This window comes from Mesocricetus auratus, unplaced genomic scaffold, assembly GCF_017639785.1.
Source record: "Mesocricetus auratus isolate SY011 unplaced genomic scaffold, BCM_Maur_2.0 Super-Scaffold_100009, whole genome shotgun sequence".
Lineage (NCBI taxonomy): Eukaryota > Metazoa > Chordata > Mammalia > Rodentia > Cricetidae > Mesocricetus > Mesocricetus auratus.
Window position 1 is genome coordinate 31,331,003 of NW_024429193.1, and position 25,475 is coordinate 31,356,477.

At 41.1% G+C, this 25,475-nt stretch overlaps 1 protein-coding gene across 50 annotated transcripts in view; it reads left to right on the top strand.

Annotated features, from left to right (window-relative positions):
- The window catches only part of Ank2 (ankyrin 2), a 557,097-nt gene that overhangs the window by 526,879 nt on the left and 4,743 nt on the right, over window positions 1-25,475 (top strand). For 20 of the 50 annotated variants that reach the window (XM_040751861.1, XM_040751863.1, XM_040751871.1 and 17 more), the window contains 12 exons: window positions 109-231; window positions 2,045-2,077; window positions 3,807-3,828; window positions 14,398-14,472; window positions 16,524-16,655; window positions 17,490-17,633; window positions 18,123-18,381; window positions 19,697-19,985; window positions 22,475-22,558; window positions 22,671-22,835; window positions 23,697-23,879; window positions 25,227-25,318. In XM_040751861.1, coding sequence (XP_040607795.1) covers window positions 109-231; window positions 2,045-2,077; window positions 3,807-3,828; window positions 14,398-14,472; window positions 16,524-16,655; window positions 17,490-17,633; window positions 18,123-18,381; window positions 19,697-19,985; window positions 22,475-22,558; window positions 22,671-22,835; window positions 23,697-23,879; window positions 25,227-25,318 — 1,601 coding nt within the window. Of the gene's footprint in view, window positions 1-108; window positions 232-2,044; window positions 2,078-3,806; window positions 3,829-6,752; window positions 12,939-14,397; window positions 14,473-16,523; window positions 16,656-17,489; window positions 17,634-18,122; window positions 18,382-19,696; window positions 19,986-21,897; window positions 21,991-22,474; window positions 22,559-22,670; window positions 22,836-23,696; window positions 23,880-25,226; window positions 25,319-25,475 lie in introns of all 50 variants that reach the window. The other 30 variants (XM_040751839.1, XM_040751845.1, XM_040751832.1 and 27 more) reach the window with 5 other exon arrangements.

A 25,475-nucleotide genomic window follows, 5' to 3' on the forward strand; every position in this document is an offset into this window, starting at 1 on the left:
TTATGTCCCTCCTTAAAGTGTCACCCGATTGAAATTACCCCCCCCACACACTTTAAACCTCATCTGGCGTCAAATGTAGGTGAATCACATATGCCCTTCTCATTCAAGGTACGTGATACAACTCAGGAACCTTGCGGGCGACTATCATTTATGAAGGAACCAAAATCCACAAGAGGATTGGTGCATCAAGCCATTTGCAACTTAAACATCACCCTGCCAATTTATGCAAAGGTATTGTGAATACTCTAATGGTCTCAGGCAACATAGAAGTTGAGTTTCAGATTTTTATAAAAGACATTGAACACAAGAACATGTACAAATCATTTTTGTTATTCTGCCCAATTCAGTGATTTTTTTTTTCAATTCAGTAGAGAAAAACCAATTCCCACCTTTTTTGACATTTAGTGCACTTTTTATGGAGGCTTTTATTTTTATATATTAGCTATGGCAGAGAAAAATGTTTTAACTTTAATGCTTTTTAAGTTAAGTTGTAAAGAAAAAATAATTGGCATTGTCAATCCCTGTCCTTGTTTCTGTGTGCACTCCTGAGGCTACTTGGTGCATTGCCTCCCACCTGCAGGTTAGTGTGTTAGCTACTGCTCAGTGCCCACTCAGAGCCGGGTCAGCTTGAAGGTTCAGAGCATACTACTAGGATTTTACCTTTTCCTGAAGTAATAACCTGTTTATAATATAGCCTGTCCTGTTTTAATGATTTAAGAATTTTAAACCAGCTTTTCAATTAAAACATATTCTTGAGAGGAGTTCATTTGATGCAGCACTAGAAGGAGGTTGGTTAATTCCTGATGCAAATCTACCTAAGGTCATTTTGTATCTAACTCTTTCTCTATGATATAATACTTTTGACTGTTATAAATGTATCAAAGAAGGTGACTGAATCAGTTAAGTGAGTGGGAAATCTTATTCTGAAAGTTTTTTTTTCCCTTTAAACTAATGTCATTTTAAAATAGCCAGCTGCAAGTGGCTATGGCATTCTGTGCATAGCTTCTACAAGCACTCAGTTTGTTCTGTACTTGGCAAAGGGATGAGTAGCCGGTGCTGGAGGGGAAGTAGGAAATACTTAAAACTTTCAATCCCAAGTCTGCAAAGCCAAGAATTCTCTGTGTTATCTTTACCCCATCATAGCTGCCGCAGTAAAGTATTGTTCTGAATGCTCATTCTTGGGAAGAGAAATCAGTTATATAGAAAAAGACTCCTAGCATATATTTGATGTTATTAGTTCTTCTTAAAAGTTAAAGATAAGTTTATTATCCATTTCCACATATAACATGCATGATGTTTCAATGCAATTGGAGTGTAGCAATAGATAGATCAACCAAAGAAACGTGATCCCATGACACAAATGCTCTTTAGTGTTTAGTCTCTGGGAGTAGAGTGTCTGAGGAGAGATGCACAGGCCACCCAGAGATATCAGTGCCAATGTGCTTTCTCTAGTCTCTGAGCTTCCCATATGCTGTGAAAGAATGCATTTACTTTCTTTTATATATTTTGAGGCCAGATACAGGTCATGGAGTTATTAATGCTATCTATGGTGGTCAGGAGTGGTTTCTATTTAGTAACTCAAGATGAAAAGAATAAAATGCCAAACATTACGTATTTATGGTATACTGAGAATCTAGTAGCTTTTTATTATGATAAAACTTGTATAGTGCCTGAGTATTGAAAAATGTTTGCAACATAAACTTACTAGTAGCATTTGACATTTCCAGTCAGTATTCATAGTAAGTGGGATAGTGTCACCCCCATTTCTGTAAATCAATTCCACCAGACGCATTAAATATAAAGATTTGAGGCTGCTGGTAGCCTAGGGTCTGGGATTAGTATATTTATCATTTGTTCTTTTTGTCTCCTTGAATGTATGAACTTTGATCAATCTTTTCTAGCTGTCTTCTATAAACTGTTTAAGAAAACAGTCTGAGTGCACTGTGTGCCTGCCTTGATGCTTGTAGATGCTGTGTATTTACTCCTTCTAAAAGTTTTCTTTTTTCTCTTTTCTCCATCTTGCATGGCATCTTGTGGCATCAAGGAATCAGAGTCAGATCAAGAGCAGGAGGAAGAGGTAATTTTGCAACAGCGTCACTTGTTCCTGACTATGTCATTGTTGGAGTCACTAACAAGAGCATATGGCTGACCTCTGATTTTATAGAGTAGGCAGCTGTTCTCAGCAATTAGATGAACAGAATTTTAGTCAATTTCCCGCTTTTATGGTTTTTTTCTGTCTTGTGAATGGCATTCAGAGAACTATAAATTTCCTTATTTATTTTAGCCCTCTATGTAATAGTATATATTTCTCTACCAACTCCTAAAGGCCAGGCCATTGTCTCAATGATACTCAAAGCTAGACTGAGCATGTCTGAAGGTAACAGTGATCAGACACAGAGTTTTTTTTTTTTCCTGAGGGTGGGACTATGATGACTTCAGCACTCCGGCAATTGCTGGGGTGTGTGCTAGTGTATTTGTGGGGTTCTTGAATCCTCTCAGCTCTTAACTGCAGTATGCAGATTGGTTTATGTGTAGCTTATGTAAACGAAAGTAACGTTAGAAGTATACTGTGGTCCTAACACCAAGTCTGAGAATCACTAAGACTAACTTTCAGGAACACATAGTCCATTCACTAGATTCCACAAGTATGATATAAACATATACTAATAACGAACATTTCCTCATAAAGTATATTTGCAAAACTCAGTGTTCCACATACCCCATCAGCATGGGTTTCTCTCTCCTGCCTTCTGTGGGAAGTTACATACAGATATAGAAAACAAGTTCTAATGAGGGTAACTTGCAAAAAGTACATATCTGAATGATATCCACTTCAATTTTTAAAGCAAAGTGGCTTCTTTCTAAAGGTTTGAAACTACCACTATTATGACAGAAATGAAAGAAATCATTGGAAAACTCCTTATATTTACTCATGAATATAGCAACTCCTTGTTTCCTTCTTGTGCTCAACTGTTTCCAAACTAATTATCACCAGTGCATACATTTTTAATATACCATTTTAAATGTTATGATAATGCATTTGAAATGTAAAAATACAAAAAAAAACACAATAAATGCTCTGTACTTACCAACTCACAATGCCTGGTCTTAGTTCAGGGGATTGTTTCAGATTCCCCTTCTGTCATCGGAAGCTAGAGAACAGATGTGGAATGGCAGTCACACACCAGCAGATGTGTGACTGGTCTCCCTGTGTGTGCCACTGTCACACCCACTCAGTACTCAGTGATTCTGTCACCCTGCCTCTTAAATGTGACAACTACACCCCAAAAGAGCATAAAAATGATGAAACCAACTTTTCTGTGTTCACAGACAAACCATTTCTATCAGATAAACAGTATTTCCTGTGAAATACACTCAGGAAGTTTCTGTTCGTCCTAAAAGAAATATGTGAAAAGCTTTGGAGCAGTGGCTCACTGCTGTCACGAAATGACTTTGGTAGAATTTATCACCCAGCACACTTTGCCATTCTTTTTTTTTCCTCATTAAATGGGAACCTACTGCTTAAGACTGACTTTACCTTTTTCATGACCTTTCCCCTAATATGCATTTCTCACATCAAACACAGTGGGGTCATCTCTTCCCAAGTGTAACATACTCTTTCTGTAGTATCTAGAAATAATGTGTGAATATATGCTTAATTGTACATATGGAACTGTAGCCCATGCTTCTGACTTTCTTCTAGTTTATAATTCACTCTTATGTGCATAATTACAAATATGATCTTACGGTGCACATAAAGGCAAGAGCTGTGTGTAACCATTGAATTTGTGTATGTTTTCTTTCAGATCGGTATGACATCAGAAAAAAGTAAGATTTTTAAATAAAATTGAGTTTGTTTGAAAGCTGGCTATAATGAAAAGAAGCATGAATTAAGATGCAAGCTAGTTGCCATTACTAACCACCAAAATAATTGTATTTTATGTAATTCTTATTAATCATTAATATACACTTATAAAGCAGCTTGGCCAGTTAAATCATAAATATTCCTAATTGTGATCTAATTAGCAATAAATGCAATGATTTTTCATCTAAGCATTCACTTTCTTTTGACATCCCTGTAACCCCTGGCATTGCTGTCAAGCTTGTTTACAAAGCTACTCTACCGTTTTTGTCCATTTGTTAGCATAACATTGTCACCTCATTCTTTTTTATAAGTACTGACATGACAGTATTACTTTTTACATAAAACTACAGTGACCTCTGTAGAGAGTCTTGCCTTTGGAAGGATGTCTACAAAAGCGATACTGTCTCATAGATCTTAGCTGAAGCTCACGCACCCCACCCCCTACACCCCACTATCCTTGCATTCTTACTGTGGTGAAGTATACCTAAATCTGTAGATGACATCTAACAGAATTTTGTGAACATTTTCAAGGAAAGAAAACAAAAAAGATAAAGAATGCAAAAATTAAAATATACTGGATGCAATTACCAATTACAGTGGGTCCTTGTGTGGCTATGTTTAAATAACAACTCAAAATTCCAAGAAAACCTGGTACAGTAACACCAGCCCTAAATTCACCTAAGGTTTGTGATAGTCCATTAACATTTTTAGCCTAGTCCCTGTGACTGTTTCATCTAATGTAGAAACCCAAGTTGAATTTTACAGCTTTTTCTCTACCTTAAGTGTTAAACCACCTGAGAAAAGTATTCTAATTTTTATTTTATTAAGTGTTAAGATTTATTTTGATTCATCATATCCCAGGGTAACAATTCTGAAAGGAAAGAACACAGAGCCACATTTCAAGGTCATTTAACCCTATCTAATTATATTTGTTGCTTTTCAGTGTCTGTGATTAAAAACACCATGACCAAAGCAATTCACCAAAGAAAGAGTTTTATTTTGGGCTTACAGTCCCTGAGGGTTAGAGTCCATGATGGCAGAGCAGAGGTAGTAGGTGGTAGGCTGTTGGAACCTGAACCTGGAAACCACAAACAGGCAGACTGAACACTGTAGAAACCTCAAAGCCTGCCCAGTCCTGGTGACACTCCAGAAAGGCCATACCTCCTAAGCCTCACAAAATCGTCACCAACTAGGGCCTGTTGGTCTGAAGTCTTAGCTCACTGTAATTTACTGCTGTCCTATTGAAATGGCTTTAACTGAGGTTTATCCTCATGTTCCTTCTCATTCAAGATGAAACTGAGATTCTGATGTCTTCAATAATTTATGTAATTAAACAATCAACATTACCGTAAATTGATCTTAATATATTTTACATATGTATTGACACATGCTAGCCTCTAAATAAATACAAATTCTCCCCAGACAAAGCAACTTTGTTTATGACACAAATTATTGTTACCTTCACTGATTTTTTTTAAGTGTTTTTATTTTCTCTCCCTCTTTCTTCTTTAGGATTATTGTATTGACTTAAATGGTTTCTTCCTTTACGCCTATATACAAGCTATTAGGAATTAAAATTATTGGTCTAGGCCAGTTTAAAAGGTAGGAATGTTCCCATGTGCTATAATGCCATGGATTCCCTTGAATGACGCCTAGATACTTTGAATATCTTCTAGATTTCAAATGCAGATTTATGTTTGGTTTTAGTTTAAAGATAACCCTTACATAATCTTCATATAGTTATAAAATACCATTCAAAGAAGAGCTCTCTTGTAAGGCATTACTGAAGTCTTTGTGTAAGTCAACCCTGGGGCTTTCTTGAATTTGTATTGATTAAAAGAACCTCACCACCTGTGACTCCAATCTACTGCACAGATCACCTTATGCATGAATTGTTAGGGAGCTAAATCTGCTTCACCACAGTAACATTTTATTTTTTCGTTCTAATTTCTCACCACCCTCCTGCCTGCAATTTCCTGCAAGGCTGCCCCCTGCCTAGCAGTTTTATTCCACCTTTGCTTTGCATGGAAATAACTTGGCTTACATCAACTGTGTGTGTGTCCTGTATGACTGTCTCTAATTTGGGTTGCCACGCATCACCATTTTAACTTTGGACTCACATATGCATTCAGTCACAACTGTTGTTTCTGTCATTTGTCTTTCCTTTCCTTTACCCTCCTCCTTGTTCTGTCTGTTACATCTCTAAACAAGGAGGTTCCTCCGAGGAAAGGGCCATGCCTCCCAGCACGAGATGTGTGTCATTGTTAGGTGTGGATTTCCCTTCGATGAAATGCCAGTCTGCAGCTGATTCAGACGCATATTCTGCCATTACTGTGTGGTGGCAGGACTATGCTGACCAAATTCCAGACCTGTGGGATTTACAATGTATGGACATAGTTGGACACAATTCTGAATTTGCTCCTACTGGCTTTCTCAGGGAGGAAATCGAGTTTCTGCAATTTCTAATGCTTTTTTTTCTTATTTTTCCCCATGGTTTTTTGTTTTGTTTTGTTTTCTGACATTAATCTGTAATATCTGGACAATCTTGAGATATCTCTGTGTAATTTCACTGCGCTCTTCTTTTTGATTTGTGACTTTTTAATGTATGTCTTGAGTATTTGTGATAGCTTTGTTGTATGTATGAATGTGCTACAAGTGAGAAAATTAAGCAAGTTATTTCCTGCTCATTTTCCTTTTCAGTTATTTTTTTCCATTAGCCTTGCTTTGCTCTTGTTCCTTGAGACCTTGTGGATCCACCATTCCCAGCCCATTCTGTTGCCCCTTCCACCACCAGGAAAAGACGCTGTGTTGTTTTGGTCCTGATTACATTTGCCGATATCTTTTTTGATTTCCATTTTACTTTCAATGTTTTTCATTCACATCAAAGATGATGAGACAGAGTCAACAGAAACATCTGTTCTGAAAAGCCACCTGGTTAATGAAGTTCCTGTCTTAGCAAGCCCGGACTTGCTCTCTGAAGTTTCTGAGATGAAACAAGATTTGATCAAAATGACGGCCATCTTGACCACAGATGTGTCTGATAAGGCAGGTTCTATCAAAGTGAAGGAGCTGACAAGGGCTGCCGACGAAGAGCCAGGCGAACCGTTCGAAATTGTGGAGAGGGTTAAGGAGGACTTAGAGAAAGTGGACGCCATCCTGAGAAGTGGGGCCTGTGTTAGAGACGAAGGCAGAGTACAGACTTCTCAGTCTGAGCGGGAGCTAGAAGAGGAATGGGTCATTGTCAGTGATGAGGAAATCCAAGAGGCCAAGCGACATGCACCTGGAGAAATCACTGAACTGCCATGCATAGAAGTCAGAGTAGACAGAGGGTCCAAGGTCAAATCGGAGAAGGACTCCACTGGGTTAGTGACCTACCTTACAGAAGACCTAAATTCATACACTTCTCCTCAGGAAAAGAGGCCACAAACAGCTCAGGAAAAGTCAGGGGAGACAAGTCAGGCTTCAGCTGTCGGAAAGACCTCTGAGAATAATAAAGGGAAGGCTGGGCCAGCAGAGGAGAAGCAGAGTGCCCTGAAGCAGCCAAATCCAAGCCTGGTGATAAAGAAGCCAGTACGCAGGAAACTAAAAGAAAAGCAGAAACAAAAAGAGGAAAGTTCCCAAGGCAGTGAAGAAACATCCGAACTGAAGAAAGGTAGTTCAGAGGAGTCGGTAGAGGAGGATCGAGGCCTGGCTCCCGAGCCCCTTCCCACGGCCAAGGCCACCTCACCTCTGATAGAAGAAACTCCTATTGGTTCCATAAAGGACAAAGTAAAGGCCCTTCAGAAGAAGGTAGAAGATGAGCAGAAAGGTCGAAGCAAGCTGCCTGTCAGAGTCAAAGGCAAAGAGGATGTGTCTAAAAAGACCACGCCTAGGACACACCCAGCTGTGTCACCCTCTTCAAAATCATCTCCTTCCTCTAAAACAGAAAAGCACTGTTCCTCCACAAAAACTGAAAGACACACGCCAGTGTCACCATCAAGCAAAACAGAGAAACACTCACCTGTGTCACCCTCGCCAAAAAATGAACGACACTCACCAGTGTCGTCAAGTAAACCCGAGAAACATTCACCTGGATCCCCCTCAACAAAAAATGAAAGACATTCCCCTGTGTCATCTGTAAAAACAGAACGACACACACCTGTGTCACCTTCAGGCAAAACAGACAAACGTCCTCCGGTACCATCATCTGGAAGAACAGAGAAACACCCTCCAGTGTCACCTGGGAGAACAGAAAAACGCTTGCCAGTTTCACCTTCTGCAAGAACCTCAGAGAAGCAGGCTGGGAAAAGTGAAAAGCACCTGCCTGTGTCACCTGGGAAAACAGAAAAGCAGCCACCCGTATCTCCCACCTCCAAAACAGAACGTATCGAGGAGACAATGTCTGTCCGGGAGTTGATGAAAGCGTTCCAGTCAGGTCAGGACCCATCCAAACACAAAACAGGACTCTTTGAGCACAAATCAACAAAGCAAAAGCAATCACAAGACAAAAGTAAAACCCGCATAGAAAAAGAAAAGGGGCACACAGTAGCCCAGAGAGAGTCTCAGAGAACAGAAAGTCAGACAACCAAGCGTGGCCAGAGATTTCCAGTGACGGGAGCTACAGAATCCAGAAGGTTCCGTTCTACTACCATCACCGTTGGGCTCAGGACAGAAGATCCAGTTAGAGAAAAGTTTGAGAAAGTCCCCATTATTAAAACCCCTGAGCCAGTTCCATCAGTGGTGGCACAAGAAAGTCCTCGGGGCAGTGAGATCCTTCAAGACAAGATGGTGGATGAGCAAGGAGACATGGATCTTCAGATCAGCCCAGACAGGAAGGCTTCCACTGACTTCTCTGATGTCATCAAGCAAGAGTTAGAAGACAATGACAAATACCAGCAGTTCCGCCTCACTGAGGAGACAGAAAAGGCTCAGATTCACTTAGACCAAGTAATCACAAGTCCTTTCAACACAACATTCCCACTAGATTACATGAAAGACGAGTTTCTTCCGGCTCTGTCTTTACAGAGTGGTGCTTTGGGTGGCAGCTCTGAAAGTCTGAAACAGGAAGTGGTAGCAGGCTCGCCTTGTGGCAGCCTGATGGAAGGCACCCCTCAGATCAGTTCAGAAGAGAGCTACAAGCATGAGGGCCTAGCAGAAACTCCCGAGACAAGCCCAGAGAGTCTTTCTTTCTCACCGAAGAAAAGTGAGGAACAAATTGGAGAAATCGAGGAAACTAAGGTAGAAATGCCCACAGAAATTCATTCAGAAAAAGAGCTACCTACATCTAAAGACACTACCGATAGTTCTGGAGCAAAAGGTGCTGTGGTCACTGGGGGTTCTGAGTCCTCTACTGAGCATTGTCAGAAGGAGGTCACCCAAGACTCTTCCCAAGATGTATGCTCCAAACAAGATGGCTTCCCTAGCAGCCCCAGTGTATCATTAGCAGGTGAAACATGGCAGGTCTTTACTGAGAAAGGGTCCTGTGAGGAAAGTCAGCTTCCAGTTGTTAGTCCAGCTTGTAAGACACAACCAAAAAGTGAAACTCAGGAATCCACGACTCCCTCTGGGGTGGCAAAGGCATTCTCACCATCTGATGCTTCTGGGAAGGCAGGTGAAGGAACAGAACCAAAGCCCCAGGGAGCTATTAGAAGTCCCCAAGGGTTAGAACTTCCACTCCCTAGCAGGGATAGTGAGGCCCTCAGCCCAATGGCCGATGAATCATTAGCAGTAAGCCACAAAGACTCTCTAGAAGCCAGCCCTGTGCTGGAAGATAACTCCTCACACAAAACTCCTGATTCCCTGGAACCAAGTCCTCTGAGGGAGTCCCCTTGCAGGGATTCCCTTGAAAGCAGCCCAGTTGAGCCGAAAATGAAGGCTGGAATTCTCCCAAGTCACTTTCCTCTCCCTGCAGCTATTGCCAAAACAGATCTTGTTGCCGAAGTGGCTTCCATGCGTTCTCGGCTGCTCCGAGACCCTGATGGCAGTGCCGAGGATGACAGTCTTGAACAGACATCACTCATGGAGAGCTCAGGGAAAAGCCCCCTCTCCCCTGATACTCCCAGCTCAGAAGAAGTTAGCTACGAGGTCACACCCAAGGCTTCAGATTCAAGTACACCCAAACCAGCTGTGATTCATGAGTGTGCGGAGGAGGAGGACTCTGAAAATGGGGAGAAGAAGAGGTTCACCCCAGAAGAGGAAATGTTCAAGATGGTAACCAAAATAAAAACGTTTGATGAACTTGAGCAGGAAGCGAAGCAGAAAAGGGATTACAGAAAAGAACCCAGGCAAGATGGCTCCTCTTCAGCCTCAGACCCCGATGCTGACTGCTCTGTAGAAGTGGATGAACAGAAGCTGGTGGAGAGCACGGTTGATGAGGCTGAGGTCCCAGTCTTGGTGACTGCGGAGAGCAGAAAAGCTTCTTCCTCCTCTGAAAGTGAACCAGAGCTGACACGGCTGAGTAAAGGTGCTGACTCAGGGCTTCTGACTGAGCCAGTGATTCGAGTGCAACCTCCATCTCCCCTTCCGTCCAGCATGGACTCTAATTCCAGCCCTGAAGAATCACAGTTCCAGCCTATAGTTTCCAAACAATACACTTTCAAGATGAACAAGGATATTCAAGAGGAGCCGGGTAAGTCAGAAGAAGACAAAGATCGCCAATCTCCCTTAGCTGATGGCTGTCAGACTCCTTCTGCTGATGGTGTTGATAGGTCTTCTGATGATCTGGACATAGAGACTCATCAGTCAGAAACCTGTGATGGCCATGGTTGTGAGGCTGTAAGTCCTAGCAACTCAGCTGCCCTTGTCTCCCTTGGAGTTCAGAGTCCAACATGTAATGATGTTGACGAGCAGCTGGCCATTGATAAAGAGTCACTGGATCTCCAGGATACTTGTGAAAATGACCCTGAAGGGAGAGAGCTTGTTCCTTCTAGAGTGGAATCTGCACAGGCAGATTTCCCCAGGGAAAGCTCTTCCCTGTCTTCTCCATCTCATTGTGCAGTATCTGAAAGAAAGGAATCAGTTAAAGAAATACCCTCCCCATCTTCCTCTGTAGAAGTAGAGGTCACAGCAACTGATCAGACTCTGGAGAGCATGTCAAAGGACTGTCCCACTCAAGACTCATCTACTCCAACTCAACCAAATAGGTTTGATATGGACATTCTGGTGTCTGATTTAGCTGTGACTGATGAAAATTCTGATCCTCAAATAACCAGTCCTTATGAAAATGTTCCTTCCTCTTCATTTTTTTGTGGTGAGGACAGCAGAATCCAAACTGATACATGTCACACCACAGTTGTTTGTCCACCTGAAGTGTACTCTGTTGTCATCAGATCCTCTTCTGAGGATGTTGTAATGACAAACACCTCTAGTAGAACTGTCTCAAGCCAAGAATCAAATTTTGAGAGCCAGGGCCTAGAAACTGAATCCGAGGAAAAACCTACCTTGTGGGGAATGCAGTCAGATGTACCTTCCTCATCTGTAGCACCCGCTACACCAAATTCATCGGCAGTCATTGGTGAGCAAGTGAGCAAAGTCATCATCACAAGAACCGATGTAGATTCTGACTCCTGGAGTGAAATCCGTGAAGATGATGAAGTCTTTGAAGCCCGAGTGAAAGAAGAAGAACAGAAGATACTGGGTTTGATGGTAGACAGACAATCACAGGGTACCACTCCTGATACCACTCCTGCTAGGACCCCAACTGAAGAGGGGACCCCAACAAGTGAACAAAATCCATTCCTCTTCCAGGAGGGAAAATTGTTTGAGATGACCCGAAGTGGTGCTATTGATATGACCAAAAGGTCCTATGCAGATGAAAATATGCACTTTTTCCAAATTGGTCAAGAATCCAATGAAGAGACTATCCCTGAAGACTTGAAGGAGGGGACCACAGGGGCTGAGCTACCACAGCTGGAAAGCAAAAGTGAGTCACTGGAACTTTCAGAATCCAAAGATGCAGTGGATGATGAGGGAGAATTACTTCCTGATGATGTGAATGAGGAAACAGAGGAATTACCTGTCTCGGATACTAACCTTGACTCCCAAGTGATGACTTCAGCTTCCACTGAAATGCCCATAAAAGAGGCTACGTCCACAGAAGTTGAGGACCTCCCCACCATGCAACTGAGTGATACATCTTCTCTGAGCACTGTGAAGCAGACACCTTGCCCTACCTTCCCCCAACCTGTTGTTCAGTTGGACTTTTCCACAGTCACTAGGTCTGTTCATTCAAATAGGGATGACGAGTCCCCAGATTCTTCCCCAGAGGAACAGAAGTCTGTCATTGAGATCCCTACTGCACCCATGGAAAATGTGCCTTCTGCTGAAAACAAACCTCAAATTCCTCTAAGGACTCTCCCCACTTCAGTCCCGGTCCCTCCATCTGCAGAGGATGAGAGTGCATTTTCTGGCACAGATGAGGAAAGTAAGGAGGATGAAGCAAAACCAAAGTCCAAAATCCCCATCAAAGCACCCACCCAAAGAACCGAATGCCAGCTCTCCTATCCAGACACATCTCTCACTAAGACAGCTGTCCCCCAGGGACAGGACATGCTAAGCAGAGCCCCAGATGGTAGAAGCAAATCCGAATCAGATGCTAGTCCTCTGGATGCTAAGACCAAATGCCCAGTAAAAGCCAGGAGTTACATTGAGACAGAAACAGAGAGCAGGGAGAGAGCAGAAGGGTTTGAGTCAGAATCAGAAGAAGGGGCCACAAAACCAAAGCTATTTGCATCCCGATTACCAGTTAAGAGCAGAAGCACCCCGTCTTCCAGCAGGACAGGTGTGAGCCCCACAAAAGAGAGTAGGGAGCATTTCTTTGACCTTTATAGAAACTCCATAGAATTCTTTGAGGAGATTAGTGATGAGGCATCCAAATTAGTGGACAGGCTCACACAGTCAGAAAGGGAGCAGGAGCCACCTTCAGATGATGAAAGTAGTAGTGCCCTGGAAGTGTCAGTCATTGAGAATCTGCCACCTGTTGAAACTGAGCATTCAGTTCCCGAGGACATCTTTGACACAAGGCCCATTTGGGATGAGTCCATTGAGACTATGATTGAACGCATCCCTGATGAAAATGGCCATGACCGAGCTGAAGGTATTTGCCAGCCACTGGGATTCCCTGTGCTACGCATGTCATAAATTTGATAAGAGTTTTTTTTTTGGTATTGTTTCTTTTATTTTGTGATTTGTGTCTCATTTCCTTTAAGCTTTCTGTAGTGGTTAATGTGTTTGTGTAAGCCCTTTGTGTTTTGTGCTTTTTCTGTATACTCTTGTCTATGAAACAATCTCAAGATTGAGTAATGAGAATGCTTATCAAAAACATAAACATAACCAAGCAACGGGGGACCTTGCTTTTCTTTAGCTGCTGCACGTAAAGCCATACAAGCTTTGAGTTTTGTTGTTCTGAAGTCCCAGGCTTAGCCTCGAGTTAAAGCCACTGCTTTTGCACATGAGCATGTGGGTTTTCCAGCCCAAGGACTCAGTGCTCTCTCTCTTTTCTTTGTGTACATTAAATAATTGGTGCATTCAATTTTGTCAGGATATAAAAAGCCCTTTACTCAAAAAGGTTGCTCACATCCTGAAACTCTAATTACTGTGGGTCTGTTTTCCAATTCAGAGAGGTTGGCTTTCAGATACCATGGTAACCAAATTAAGCAAGCAAACGAAAGGTAAAAATCCACTTTTGACTTGTGAAGCAGGTGGATTGTGAATGTGTTCAGATGAGATTTAGCAGACAACAAAATCTCAAACTTTGCACGATGTGAGGGAATGATGGCTCTTGGAATTGCAAAAAAAGGAAACCATGAGTGGCTTTGAGAGGTAACCTGCAGGCTTCCACTATCTCTAAATGAAGACTAATTCCTAAATGTGGGTGACAGAATTTCCTGATGCTGCCCATCAATCCACAGTAGTTAAATAGGGAATAAGATGAATTCTAGTTTGTGGTAGCGAGAACTCTATGACTTTACTTAGGAAGAGACATCCAGAAACTTTGCCTCAGAAGCAAATATCATAGCAGCAGAACTTACATAGTTCAAATGCCTTTATCTTGTCTTCTTCCAAGGTCATTAGGACAGTGTTGTTCCTGTCTGTCTAACCATGACTAAGATAATTCTTAGTGCTTTCTTTCAGACAGGACCTGATGGTGATTGACACCTCCACAGGCATTAGTAGTAGAGCTCAACCACTGACTCCAATTCTACATGCCACTTGTGAGTTTTTTGGTGTTTCATTTACAAAATGAGTATGCTCTGGTGGGCAGTTTTTTTTTTTTGTTCCAAGAGTGTAAAAGGAAAGCCCTGAGATAACTGGACGTTCTGTTCAGTTAGCAGTCCTCATTAAAGAGATATGGAAGCAGATGGTTTCCACAAGTCACCACATGGGATTCATTCCCCATTCTGCCCCAGAAAGCAGAAAACATACCACTTCATATGACCTAAACCATGATAGCTATCAGATACTTGGTTAAGTGACTTCCTTTCTTGGATGATCAGTACTGTGGTTCCTTGCTGTCCCAGATACTCTTTGGCCATTCTGTTTCTGACCTTCTGTAGATCCCCAAGATGACCAGGAACGGATTGAAGAAAGGCTGGCTTACATTGCTGATCATCTTGGCTTCAGCTGGACAGGTAATTGTCCAGAAACAATCAGTTAAAGATTGTTTTTCTTAATTTTTCTTGTGGAAAGAATAGTGTGAGGGAAAAAAATCTACAAGTTGAAAAATCCAACTGCAATAGCTAATGGTGTGGCCTGAGCTTAGGGTTCTCAACAGTTTTGGAATTTAGAACTTTAGAGTTGAAGACTTTGAGAATAAACCCATTTACCCATCCTCTTCTACTAGTTATGGTTAGCTAAGCTATGGGAAGATACCCTGTTTCACACAATTTTAGATTTAATTTTTATAATCTTTGTTTTTGTTTTTCTGAGACAGGTTCTTAATATACAGCTCAGGGGTCCACCTGGAACTCACTATATACCTTAAGCTGGCCTAAACTTATGGTACTCCCCCTGCCCCAGTGTTGTGAATACAGGTCTGAATTACCATGCCAGACAATATTAATAACATTTGAGATTTTACCAGGGGTGCTTATTTTTGATGTTTGATGTTAGGTATCTTCATAGTAAATAGCACTAACATGTGCTCTGGGTGAGTGTTAAAATGCACATGAATGAGATGTTGCACCATTTTTTTTGAGGTAGGGATGTTGAAGCATAGAGTATCTGTTAAGTAATTTATTAAGAGAAGGTGAATTTTAATATCCATACTGTTATTTACAAATCATGGTTTATAAATTTAAAATATAGTTCCATCTGCCTGTGACTTAATATTAGGCAATATGTAGCCTAGGTTACTTTCATATTTATTATTTTGGACTCTCATTTGGTTTCTTAAATATCACTTGGATATGCTTTACTGAGACAAAAAGTGCAAAGTTACTACTTTTCTATCAGTTTCTCAGATTTAGAAGGGAACCACATGGGATTCATTCCCCCATTCTGCCCCCAGAAAACAGAAAACACACCACTTCATATGACCTGAACCATGATAGCTATCAGATACTTGGTTAAGTGACTTCCTTTCTTGGATGATCAGTACTGTGGTTCCTTGCTGAGAACTTATCCTCAAAGATGATTGATAATGTTGAATAAATGACTGGAAGCAGTAGGAACAGCCATTTTCTCACTTTTGGTAATTTTATGATAATATTGATATAAGGATTTAGAGAAGAGAATGATACCAAAATATCTCTTGTTGGCATATTAGATATGTATTTTTCCTTGAATATGTATGCATCCACCCACACACACTAAGTGTATTAAGTATAAAGGTGGCAAAATTTTAAACCTTGTAACATAACAGAATGAAAGAAAAGGAAATACATTTCTAAAATAGAACTACTAGATGAAGAATATTTTCAATATTTCAATACCAGGTAGACTATAGAAGTCATTGCTTTTGCATACAAATGCATACCTACACATTATAATAGCATGCACAAGCATCAAGTATTCCTATAGAATGTTTATAGTAAAATAAAGAAACATTTTATGGAGGTACATTTGAGAGAGGATTTTTCTATGTAGTCCTAGCCATCCTGGAACTTGCTATGTAGACCAGACTGGCCTCAAACTCACGGAGATCCACCTAAGTCCTGGATTTCAAGGTGTGTACCACTATTCCCATCTTTTAAAGAAATCTTTTTGACCTTTTTTCTACACCAATTTCACAGACCCTTCCTTCATATACATCAAAGAGAGGAGCATACCCAATCCCTGTAAATTAGCTACAACAAATGTTTGTACACATTTCCAGAAACAGGATTTGTTGAAGTTGAAAACCTACAAAAGTGGGAAATGCTTCACTTCTCTGTTCAGTCACTTATTTTTCATTATCTTGATTAAAAATCTAAACAAGTGATAATGGTCTGAATCTCCATTCACATTTACCATCACTCCTTCACCTTTGCTATTTCTGCAATGGCAGTAATTAGTTCTATACCCAATTTTAAGAGGGGCAGATTGTTAGTCTCAATATATAAAGGGGTGTGTGGGTCACGTCTAACCTAAATGCTCAAAGCAGCACAAGACCTTATCACTTAGGCATCATGAAGCAAGGTGTGGAGACTCAAAGAGGAAGTCAGTGTGTGGACAATGCAACATTTTGTCGTTATTATTTTAGAATTAGCAAGAGAACTGGATTTCACTGAGGAGCAAATTCACCAAATTCGAATTGAGAACCCCAACTCCCTTCAAGACCAGAGCCATGCACTGCTGAAGTACTGGCTGGAGAGGGACGGGAAGCATGCCACAGGTAGGTGGAGAAACCCCAAGGTAGAGGTGTCAGACTCAGGTGGAAGGAGATCACCGAACGATCGATCCCATTCTTACAGATTCAGTAAGATAAACTGTCAAAAGTCATCAATTTTAAGAACCACTGTCAGCGAAGGAGAACAAGCTGTTACCGTTTCTTTTTGTAGAATAGTGTTCCATGAGAAACCTTGCATGGTAAGTTTGTGAACAACGGCAATGATATGAGTACCAGCTTCTGTGGAAAGTTCACTGAGACCTAACAGTCTCTAAGTATTAGTTAGTGGGCACAGTTGTATGGTTATAATTATTCATAGGGAGTGTACTGCCTGCAGTTCATGTTTCCATTCCTCTCTGGTAATTTCTGTATGTCGGGGAGGAGAATCAAATGGGCACTCTGTGTGATGACGGTGGGACAAATTGGGAAATGAGGTGGACCATGGCTGCCACGCAGCTTCAGCCCTTCCTTTCATGTCTCTGTGAAGGTCTGCCTTCATGTCTCTTGCTGTTTCTTTTCCCAACATCCTTTTTAGCAGCATTGTCAAGTTTAGCCAATAAAAGCAGAAGACAATCAAACATCTTTTAATATAAATATATTCCACACAGTGTTGAGAGATAGTCTTTGTTTTTAACCTAGAATCCGGATTGCAACTCTGCCTTCAGGGCTTGTGGTATGTAGGGTCCATGTATTGCTATTTGCCTCTGTTTACAAAGGAGCTAGTTAGAGTTTGCCAGGCTTGGCTAAAAATACCAAGAACTTAGCAAGGCAACTGAATGAAAGTGATCCTAAAAAGAGTACCCCTCACATGTAAAGAATGCCTTTTCTCTAATGTCCCAGATACTATCCTCATCGAATGCCTCACCAAGATCAACAGGATGGATATTGTACATCTCCTGGAGACCAACACAGAACCCCTGCAGGAACGCATGGGCCGCAGCTATGCGGAAATGGAGCAGACCATTGTACTGGACCACAGTGAAGGTCAAGTGATGTCTCTTGGGGGTAGGGGATAATTTAGGAGATGGGCCTGCTGCCTACATTTTTTTTTTTTGCAACAGAGTATAGCCTTTGGTGATGGTGTATTTACTTCCAAGCCACCTCAGTTTCTCTCTGTCCATTTGGTAGCCACTCTATTCATTCTTCCCTACCATGGGTGGGTCCTCCAGTTCCGTTTTCCTTCTGATGCCCTCCCTCCCTCCCTCCATCCATCCATCCCTCTCCTTCTCTCTCTTTCTCTGCTTCTCTGCCTGTCTCTCTGTCCCTCCTTATTTTCTCTTCTGGTGCTCCTATCCCCAGAGACTGGTCTTCTCTCTTCTCTCCCCCTTTTCCCATTCCCTTCCTCTAATAAAAAACTCCTCCACATGAGCTTTGTCGCAGGGCATCTTTTTCTCCTAAACTGCTTTTTTTTTAAAATTACATCATCTAGTGTAAGTGAGATTCCTCAACATTTTCAATTACTCTTCCCTGCAGGGTTTTCAGTACTTCAAGAGGAGCTCTGTGCTGCCCAGCACAAGCAGAAAGAAGAGCAAGCAACTTCTAAAGAAAGCGAGTCCAGTGATCACCCACCCGTGGTCTCTGAAGAAGACATTTCTGTTGGTTATTCCACATTTCAAGATTGTATCCCCAAAACTGAGGGTGACAGCCCAGCAGCCACACTTTCTCCCCAAATGCACCCGGAGACAGCTCAACAAGATTTCTCAGGGAAAATGCAAGACCAGCAGGAATACTAGTGAGTTTCAGAAGAAAGTATGTTAAATACAACTCCAAAGGAAATCTTCTGTGGCAGGGAGAGTGTTATTGAGTGGCAAACTGACTTTTCTGTTCCAGTGTGACAGCATCAGGGCCAGAAGAGGCAGATACTCTTCTGTAGAAAAGCTGAAGCAGTCAAGCTACATAATTGTGTTGTGTGGCACTGTCCTACCTGAGCCAGCTTCCTGTTCTGTGACTTTGAACAATCTCAAAGTGCTCCAAGTCTCCATTTCCACATCTAGATATTTTTAACAGGTTCAGGGCCAGTGATCAGCCTGTGAATCACCTTTTGGGTGTACTCCTTGCAAACCACAGTCACTACTTGTAGGATTGTTGTGTCTTATTGGAATGTGCCCACATGGTACCATGGCTGCCTTGGGGTTTTAGCAGTGATGGTGCAGGAACGGCAGCCCATCAGTACTTCAGCAAAGCTATGTAGCATCTAAGTAGAAAAACATCAGTATGGTATAGATCATGCAAACCGAATGTAACACCCTTAGTTTGAAAGAAGGCAGAGTTAGAGTAAGGATAGGGAGGCATTGTCCGCTGGAAAGAAACCCTAGAAAACCATTTAGCCCAGAACTTAACCAGGTAAAGGAGAGAGCTGCCTGGGTGACATGGCCATCCGGAAAGGAAAGTGGCTCAGGAGAAGCAACCTTAGGGTGTCAAGAGCTCACAGCACAGTACTTCTGTTGACACTGAGTTTTGTTCTCCTGTAACCGGAACATGAGAAGGAAGAGACATGAAATGATTTCTCCCTCTCAGGCACTTTCCTCCTTTACCTGCCCATAAGGTCCAAGTGAGTACACACAGAAAAGGTAAGGAAAAGAAATAGAGAGAGTAAAATGTGCATCTGGGGCATTTGTTTTCAGTAGCAGGACAGAAAACTGTTGGATACAAAGTAAGGAGAGAAAAGGGAAAGGATGTTCTTATTTACAAACTGAGGTTTTGAAAAGCTGCACAGGAGTTACTCCAAACTGCCAGAGAGTGTCAACAGGTCCTTCCATTAAATAATAGTTATACAATTATGCGTCCTCATGTTCATAATTACACTAACTACATTAATATAGGTTTATTTCATTTGGCTAAATTTTCTTACCTTCTTCAAAATCATTATCTATGAATATGTTATCTAAAACTTTTTTTCAGGTTTATTGTGTGTGTGTGTGTGTGTGTGTGTGTGTGTGTGTGTACGTGTGTGCATACATGAGTGCATATTATCTTGGCTACAATGAAGAGAAATTTTATTTTTCCTTCCAGTGTTCTTGAGTGGCAAATTGACTTTTCTGTTCCAGTGTGACAACACCAGGGGCAGAAGGGGCAGAGACTCAAAAAGCCACAGCAGTTCCTGACTCTCTCTGTAAGACTCCTGAGGACATCAGTACCCCTCCAGAGGAAGCAAAATCTTGTCTCCAGACCCCAGTGACTAGCGAGCATGGTTCTCCCATTGTCCAAGAACCCGAGGAAGTTCCTGAGCCCAAAGAGGAGAGGTCTCCAAGGAAAACCAGCTTGGTGATAGTGGAGTCAGCAGATGACCAGGCCCAGGTCTTGGAAAGACCAGACAGTGATACAGCTTTTCAAAAGGTCAGACTTCCTCAATGTGTCCTTCCTCACCTGTGCCAAAGCTACACAGTTTTCTGTTTCTATTGACAGTTCTGTTATTTTTTTATTCTTATTTTTTTTTTACTTTCATAATAGAAAGGCTGGAACATAAGAAACCCCTAAGCTTTGACAGTCTGCGCTCTTGTAAATCTAGAGAAAGGAGTACACAGTTCCAGTCTTTAGCTGTTGCCCTGCTAGCCTAGATTTCATCGTGGGAAATCCTTAAAGAATGTGGTCATTCAATGAGTTAAGGTTTACTCCTCATTTGTCTTTGTACAAAAATACCATCTCAAGTTCCTGGCCTAATTGAATACTAGAAAAAGGTTTGGTTAATCTGTCAGGCTAAAATGTTACCAGAAAAATCCATGGGCAGCATGAGATACAGGCTTGAAGGTCATCTGAAAATTCATATATTCTGGATTGTACAGACATGTTTCAGGGTAATCTATTGTGCATCCTAGGGTTTTCATAGCCCCTTCTTATCTCAATGAATTTCTAGTTGTCTCTCACACACTTCACTTGTGAATCCCTAAATTCTTACAACATGTCATTTTATTTACTTTGGTTGCTGACCATATTACTAGCAGTAGGCTCCTGATTTATTTAATGCATAATTTGGCTCTTAATTTATATCTTTTTCTTTAGAAAAGAAGATTGCCAAGATATAGCTTGGGTATTTTGTGTCTTTAAGCTAATTGAGTGTATGTGCTCTTTTCCTTAAAAAAAAAAAAGAAAAAGGTACTCCAAGCTGAGAATGGTGGTCCACACCAGTCATCCAAGTACTCTGAAGGCTGATACAGGAGGGTCAAAAGTTTAAAACCTGTGTGGGATACAACATAGCTTGATTTTGAAAAAAATTGGAAGGGAAGAAGGGAGGAGGGAGAGAAGGGGATGGAAAAGGAAGTGAGGAGAGGGGAGGAGAGGGGAAAGGAGGAAGGAAATCATGTTCCATTAGGAAAAACCGTCTCTGTTTATGACTCCTAAAGCATATTTTCAATCTAAAATTATGTTCCTGGCCTCATCTCTGGCTTTTGATCAAACTCATAAAAGAGAATATTCTCAGCATCTCTAAAAACACTAGTTCAATGTTATTCAAAGCCTACAATCTTTGATGCCAGGAAAATGTACTATTAACTAATAGCTAGAGGAAATTTAACTTACTGGAGAAAGCTCTGCTATAAATATGAGGTTTTCTGTGCTTGAGATTAGAATTCCTTGCCTAGTAAAGGCTGGCCCATATGTCACAGGTGTTTTGTATGCTACTTAGGTCCTGTATTTTCACTCAGATTTTATTAAACTTAAGCACAGAATTCATGTGGGAAAAGATGTCTCTTTGGGACCAGTTTTGACAGGTGGCTTCTCCAACTGCTCTCAGACTGCAGGATTTCTTTATGATTCTGGAAACAGTAAGACTCCACACTTGTTGAGGCTTGAGGTCACCACACATTTTTTTCCATCAATATCTCCCTGCATAAAATTTCAGAATATGATATGGACAAATAAAGAAACCAGTAGTAAAGTCATTTAATGGCAAATTAAACAAAAGGATGCAGCCAGGTGTGGTGACACACATCTGTAAACCCGGCACTTATGAGTCTGGGACAGAATGATTGTACGTTCAAGACAGGGTGGTCTACCAAGTAAGATCCTATCTCAAACAAGTTTTTTTTTGAAGCTCAGCGGTGGTGGCACATGCCTTTAATCCCAGTACTTGCCAAGCATAAGCAGGCAGATCTCTGTGAGTTTGAGGCCAACCTGGTCTATAAAGTGAGCTCCAGGACAAGGAGGATTGATACACAGAGAAACCCTGTCTTGAAAACCAAATAAAATTTTTGATTACATTTTTAAATTAAAAATAAAATTAAAAACAATAATTCATACGTGCTTCCACCAGGAGCTAACAGAGGAATTAGGAGAGCTGGAGGCCAGCTCTGATGAGGAGGCCATGGTAACTACCAGGGTTGTCCGCCGGAGAGTGATTATCCAGGTACCTGGTATTAAGTTCCTGCACGTTGGGACAGTTGTGTCCTTCACTAAATGAGATCTGGAACAACAGAGGCTGAGCATGCTCCATAGGTAGTGCATGCGTGGAAAGCAGCTCCTCTCTTTCTCCCTCATTTTTAAGGGGATGTAAAGAGCCAAGGATGTTTGCAGCCCTCCTCCTCAAGCCAGCACGCAGAAGGATTGGCTTCTAGGGTTGAGCCTGCCTCGTTTCTTATTCGTTTTTGTTGTTTGATTAAATTTTCCCTAACTTTGGTAAGGTTCTCCTGAGCATGTTTTTTTTTCTTTCTGCTAACATACCTGCTTCTTTTTTTAATTAATCAAACTCACAGGATTTTGCATCTCAGCAATACTTCGCAACATGACCTTTGGTTTTCTAACATTCCTCACATCAAAACCACTTGGATGTAGTTCCTCAGGACAGTGCCAGACACTTAAGTAATGCTTTCTCCCCCACCCCCACTGTTTAGGGAGATGATATGCCTGAAATACCCCCAGAAACTGTCACAGAAGAGGAATACGTTGATGAGAATGGACACACCGTGGTGAAGAAGGTACTAGCCAATGGCTCTGTACAGGGCTGTTATCACACTTCCTGTTTAAATGCTGTCACTAGTGTGGGTACCCTAACTCAAACATAAGACAGCCACATGAAATGTTTTTCAGGTTACCCGGAAAATCATTAGGCGGTACGTATCCTCTGATGGCATGGAGCAGGAGGAGATTACGATGCAGGGAACGCCACAGGAGCCAGTCAACATTGAGGATGGGGACAGTTATTCCAAAGTGATAAAGCGTGTGGTATTGAAGAGTGACACACAGCAATCAGAGGTGAGGCCACCCAGCTCTGCAGAGTTCATTGTGTAGAGAAAGACAAAACATAGGCAAAAACCTGTCTATTCCCACGGAATCTTCATTTCATGTGCTCCTTGTACTCATTGTCTGTATTTGCTTTTCTTCATTTCTGTGTTGCATTTCATTCTTAGTTGATTACAGGAGAAACCAGAAGTCAAATTTCAAATCTATTTTCTGGCCAGGCATGTGTTATAAAGAGACTGTGCCCAAATGTACTGCAGTGATTGGCCCTTCTTGGCACACCAGCATTCCAAGGATCACTTTAGATATGTTGTTGACACTCAAACTTATGAGTTTCAAGGTTAATAAAAGTATGATCTGAAACACTTCGATTTACACCATTTATTACTTTCCATTTTACCTCATTGCTTGAAGCCTTGAGACTACCATACGCGCTGGTTCTCTTAGATACATAATTTGAAATTCTTACTGTTCTGTGTTTATTTATATCTTCAAAAATCATACGATTATACACACAAAGCTGTCTAGTTATCTACTTTGATTTCTCATGACTTTTCAAGCTCTCCCTTCAGGGGTTGACTTTATCTTCATGTTTCAAAGGAGATAAAATTAATTGTGGGAAAGAGATTAAGCGTAGGTTGTCAATCTACATTGTGCCCAGACTTTTAGAAATGTGACTGGTAAGATTTTATTCAAATAGCCCATTAACTGTGCTATGGCAATATACCCTTAAATAGACCAATTGATGAGATTTGTTCCTAACTACTGTTTTTTTTTAAAGAGGCCAGTATTACAACCATTTTATTTCACAGAAATACCATTATTTGTTCCATTTTGGCCATTGGGAATTGTCTGTATGTGTCCTTCATTCATTAGGTGTGCTTGTCTGAACCCAGCATTTTGTCCAGTACCTCACAGTTTCAGGCCGAACCAGTAGAAGGCCGTAGAGTCAGCAAAGTTGTTAAAACTACAGTGGTACATGGAGAAAGGATGGAGAAAAGCCTGGGGGACTCTAGCTTAGCCACTGACCTTCCTTCAGCCAAAGATGACTTTGAAGAGGTACAGAGCATTGTTTTATTTTGTGTCTGTTTTCCTTTGGTGTATGTTTTATGGTTGCTTTGTGTTAGCAATGAAAAGCTTTTGTCATTTCATACACAGATTCATGGAAGGTGTTAGGATAACTGAAAAGACCAGATTTCCTTCTCGAAACAGTTTATGTGGTGAAGTAGTATTTCTATAGCCCGGAGCTATTCGTTCATGTCACCCAGAGGACTCTTAAAAAATTCAGGTTGCTAAGATTTATTCCTGCTGGGGCAGAATCCAAGTCTCTAGAGTTGGGGCATGATTTCTTATGTCTGTTAAAATTACAAAGCCAGGTGTGGTGACTTAGGTTTATAATACTGGCACTGAGATGCCTAAGGCAGGATGCCACAAGATCAGAGCTAGCTTATGCTACAAAGTGAGCTCAGGCCAGCCTAGACTTCTTTGTGGCAGCCTGCCTCAAAACAGAATAGATAATAGTTATATCTTAAATGCTTAAAGTTAAATGCTATAATCAGTGCCCTTACTGCACTTACTCACATTAGGCCTGGGGATTCAGCTGTATTTTAGGATGCCTGTGTGGCCCCCACAATGCACTGGGTTTGATCACCAGGTACTAGAACAACTATATAACAACAACAATAATAGTATTAACAACTATAGCTAAGTAGCCTATTAATGTATTTGCATATTAAAAGCAAACTTTCTTTAAATACTTATAGTTCTGTACACTTGACATCTTGGGTGTTCAAAATGTGAATTGTCTGAGTTGTACACTAGACCCTATATCTGGTTTTGCCTTTGATAAATGATCTCATTTGTCATTCAAATTTCCACAATCAGAAGGAGGATAGCAAATAAGGGAAAATTTTAAAGTCAGTATAGATGCAAGTTGTAAGCTTTGGACAAAGAGTGTTATCTGTGACATAAACAGAATTTTAAGGACGTGTTAAATAAAACTTGATATCCTTATATGAGCCCATAGGAGTTGTTGCTTACCCCATTAGATACCTCTTTATATACCACCAGAGTTAGTAAAACAGTAGACTAACTAGTAAAGTAGTAGACTAATTAGTAAGGCAGTAGACTAACTAGTAAAGCAGTAGACTAATTAGTAAGGCAGTAGACTAACTAGTAAAGTAGTAGACTAATTAGTAAGGTAGTAGACTAACTAGTAAAGCAGTAGACTAATTATTAAGGCAGTAGACTAACTAGTAAAGCAGTAGACTGATTAAAGCAATAGACTAATTAGTAAAGCAGTAGACTGACTGGTAAAGCAGTAGGTAACTAGTAAAACAGTAGACTGCTTTAATTGAAGTCCATGGTCTATGACTCAAGTCTTGTCTTCTCTTTTTCTTACCTCAGGCTTTGGGTTACACAGGTAGCCACATGAAAGTTCACTTCCCCAGTTTAGTAGAAAATGAAATCCTGAAGGAGGATGGATCAATAATTAAGAGGTTTGGGATAGCATGGGGTGATGCTTCACTAACTAACATTATACAAATAGTTTCTAATGCTAGAAAGGAAGGGGAGAGCCCTTCTGAGTGGCTGACTGCCCTGTGTGAGAAGGCACGGGTCAGGCATGGGTGTGTCTGTGTGTTACCCCTCAGCATG